The 2,500-nt window shown below is 23.9% G+C and overlaps 1 protein-coding gene across 1 annotated transcript in view; it reads right to left on the reverse strand.

Annotated features, from left to right (window-relative positions):
* The window catches only part of PF3D7_0409600 (replication protein A1, large subunit), a gene marked incomplete at both ends in the record, with an annotated part of 3,438 nt that overhangs the window by 367 nt on the left and 571 nt on the right, over positions 1-2,500 (reverse strand). The window contains one exon of the mRNA XM_001351375.1: positions 1-2,500. This exon is cut by the window's left edge and continues 367 nt beyond it; it is cut by the window's right edge and continues 571 nt beyond it. Coding sequence (XP_001351411.1) covers positions 1-2,500 — 2,500 coding nt within the window.

Raw genomic sequence — 2,500 nt, forward strand, 5'->3', positions numbered from 1 at the left:
ATATTATTTTTATTACATTTTGCACAATACATAGTTTCTTCTAATAGATTTGAAGAAGGTTCATATTCGTTATCATCAACGGAATTACTTATCATTTTTTTATTACAATCTGGACAAGCTGAATAGACAGGCATATTATTATATATTTGATCTATAAAACCATAAGTAGTAAACATGATACCTTTACCAGATAATGCTTCTTCATTTACTAGATTTACATTTTTTTTAATTTCTTGTATAGTTTTTTGTGTTTCAATATTAATATAATTTGAACTTAGGTTTATAGAATTACATATCATTTTTTTATTATGAATCCACCAATTTTTTAGAATATATGCTTTTTCTATATTATCAGGATTAATTTCAATTTTGGTACGTGCATGTGATTCTAATTTTTTTCCTTGCCATTCTCCAATTTTTAAATATTTAAAGCATACAATACAATTATCTCTTAAATTCATTTCATCGATAATGGTTGCATTTTTTTCCCACAAGGTTACTTGTATTGTATCAAAACTTTCATCTATTAAGGTAACATCTCTTTTATCTTTATATTGTCCTGTTTTTTTTACAAAAATCTGCATTTTTTCTTGATAATTTAATACTACAGCTATAATATCAACAAATGAGCCAGTATTCATATTTTTAATATTATCTATAGATATAAAATTATAATTATATTTTGGAATATTTTCATTTTCTTCATCTAATATTTCGATTAAGGAGTTTTCATCTAAAGTAATTTCATAGTCATGATTTAAAGTATTAAATTTTTTATTTGCTACCTTTATCATACCTTTACTAATTTTATATATTTTACCAACTTCTATAAAATCAAACCATTTATCAACAGCTTTTCCAAAAAAATTGGCTTTAATTTCTCCATCTTCATCACACAATTCAATGTTAAAAACTTTCCCTTCTTTACTTCCGGATGTATATCTTCTAATATTATCTTTTGATTGTACTCTCGCCTTAATAATCCATTTCGAGGAATATTGAGATAATTTATTTATCTGCATTAATATACCATCATTCATTTTTATAACAGCATTACTTTGATAAGGAGTAATTTTCCTGTTATTTCTATTTAATGTTTTATCTTTTAATATTTTTTCATCTTTTTTCATTATATTATCCATACTATTCTCATCATAATAATTATAATCTCTTGACTCTTGGTTACTTCCCATATCGTCTTTTCTTATTTTCAGATGACAGTCCTCATTATTTGTGTATGTATATTCATCTTTATTATTGTAATGTTGATGATTGTTTGATGGGTTCACATGTCTATCATATGTATGATAGTTATTATGATTATTGTAATTGTGATGGTTATTTGGATCGTTTTCATGATTATAGTTCCCGCTTGGATGATCCATAATCACACTATTATTATTACTCACATTGTTTACATTATTCACATTGTTTACATTATTCACATTATTCACATTATTCACATTATTCACATTATTCACATTATTCACATTACTCATATTATTCACATTACTCATATTATTCATATTATTATTATTATCTATAGAAAAATATCTCTCATGTAATGATTCGTCACATCGATTCAATTTTACAATACTTGTGGTATGAGGTAAACAATTCGAATTCATATACATTTTTGATGATTCCTCATTTTTATTATAACACGAATTATCTTTTATACCATCAGAATATTTATTTACATTTTTATTATCATAATCTCTATTATGGTTATTATAATCATATGGTTGGTTATTGGTGGCTTGTCTCGAATTTGTATTCATATTATTATGATGATGATAATAATAATAATTATTATTATTATTATTGTTGTTGTCGTAATTATTTTTATTAATATAGGCTCTACTATTTTTATTATAGGCTTCATTGCCTGGAGAATTATTTTCATAACACATATTATTTCTATTATATTCAGAATATTCAGAAGGTCCTTTATAAGCACTAGCACTTTTTTGTACAGGAAATGGTTTATGTAAATTATTTTTACTTTCATAATCATTTACATTTGTATAATTAGGTATATTAGGGTTCTCTTTATAAACAAACTTTCCTCTATTTGGTTTATCCATATTATTATTATTATTATTATCCATATAATTTTGTTGTTTATCTATTCTATTATCTTCATTCATATGAATTGGTGTCGTAAAATTTTTGTTATTATTTTCTTTCATAATGTGTTCACTGTTTTGTCTGTTATGTACATTATGATTATATGCTTTCCCATTATTATTAAAATATTCATTGGATTTATAATTATCTCTGACTTGTTCCCATTTTTCACCTCTACTACTACTACTATTATTAATATTATTATTATTATGATAATTATTATCCCTTGAGTAGTAGTAATTATCCTTTATATTGGTATGATTAATGTTATCATCATTTGAATGTGTATAATTCTCTCTTAATTTATTATCATCTCTATTATTATATCCCCCAGCACCCCCATTACTACTTCCAACATTATGTGTACTAT

Source organism: Plasmodium falciparum, assembly GCF_000002765.6.
Source record: "Plasmodium falciparum 3D7 genome assembly, chromosome: 4".
NCBI classification, from domain to species: Eukaryota; Apicomplexa; class Aconoidasida; order Haemosporida; family Plasmodiidae; genus Plasmodium; species Plasmodium falciparum.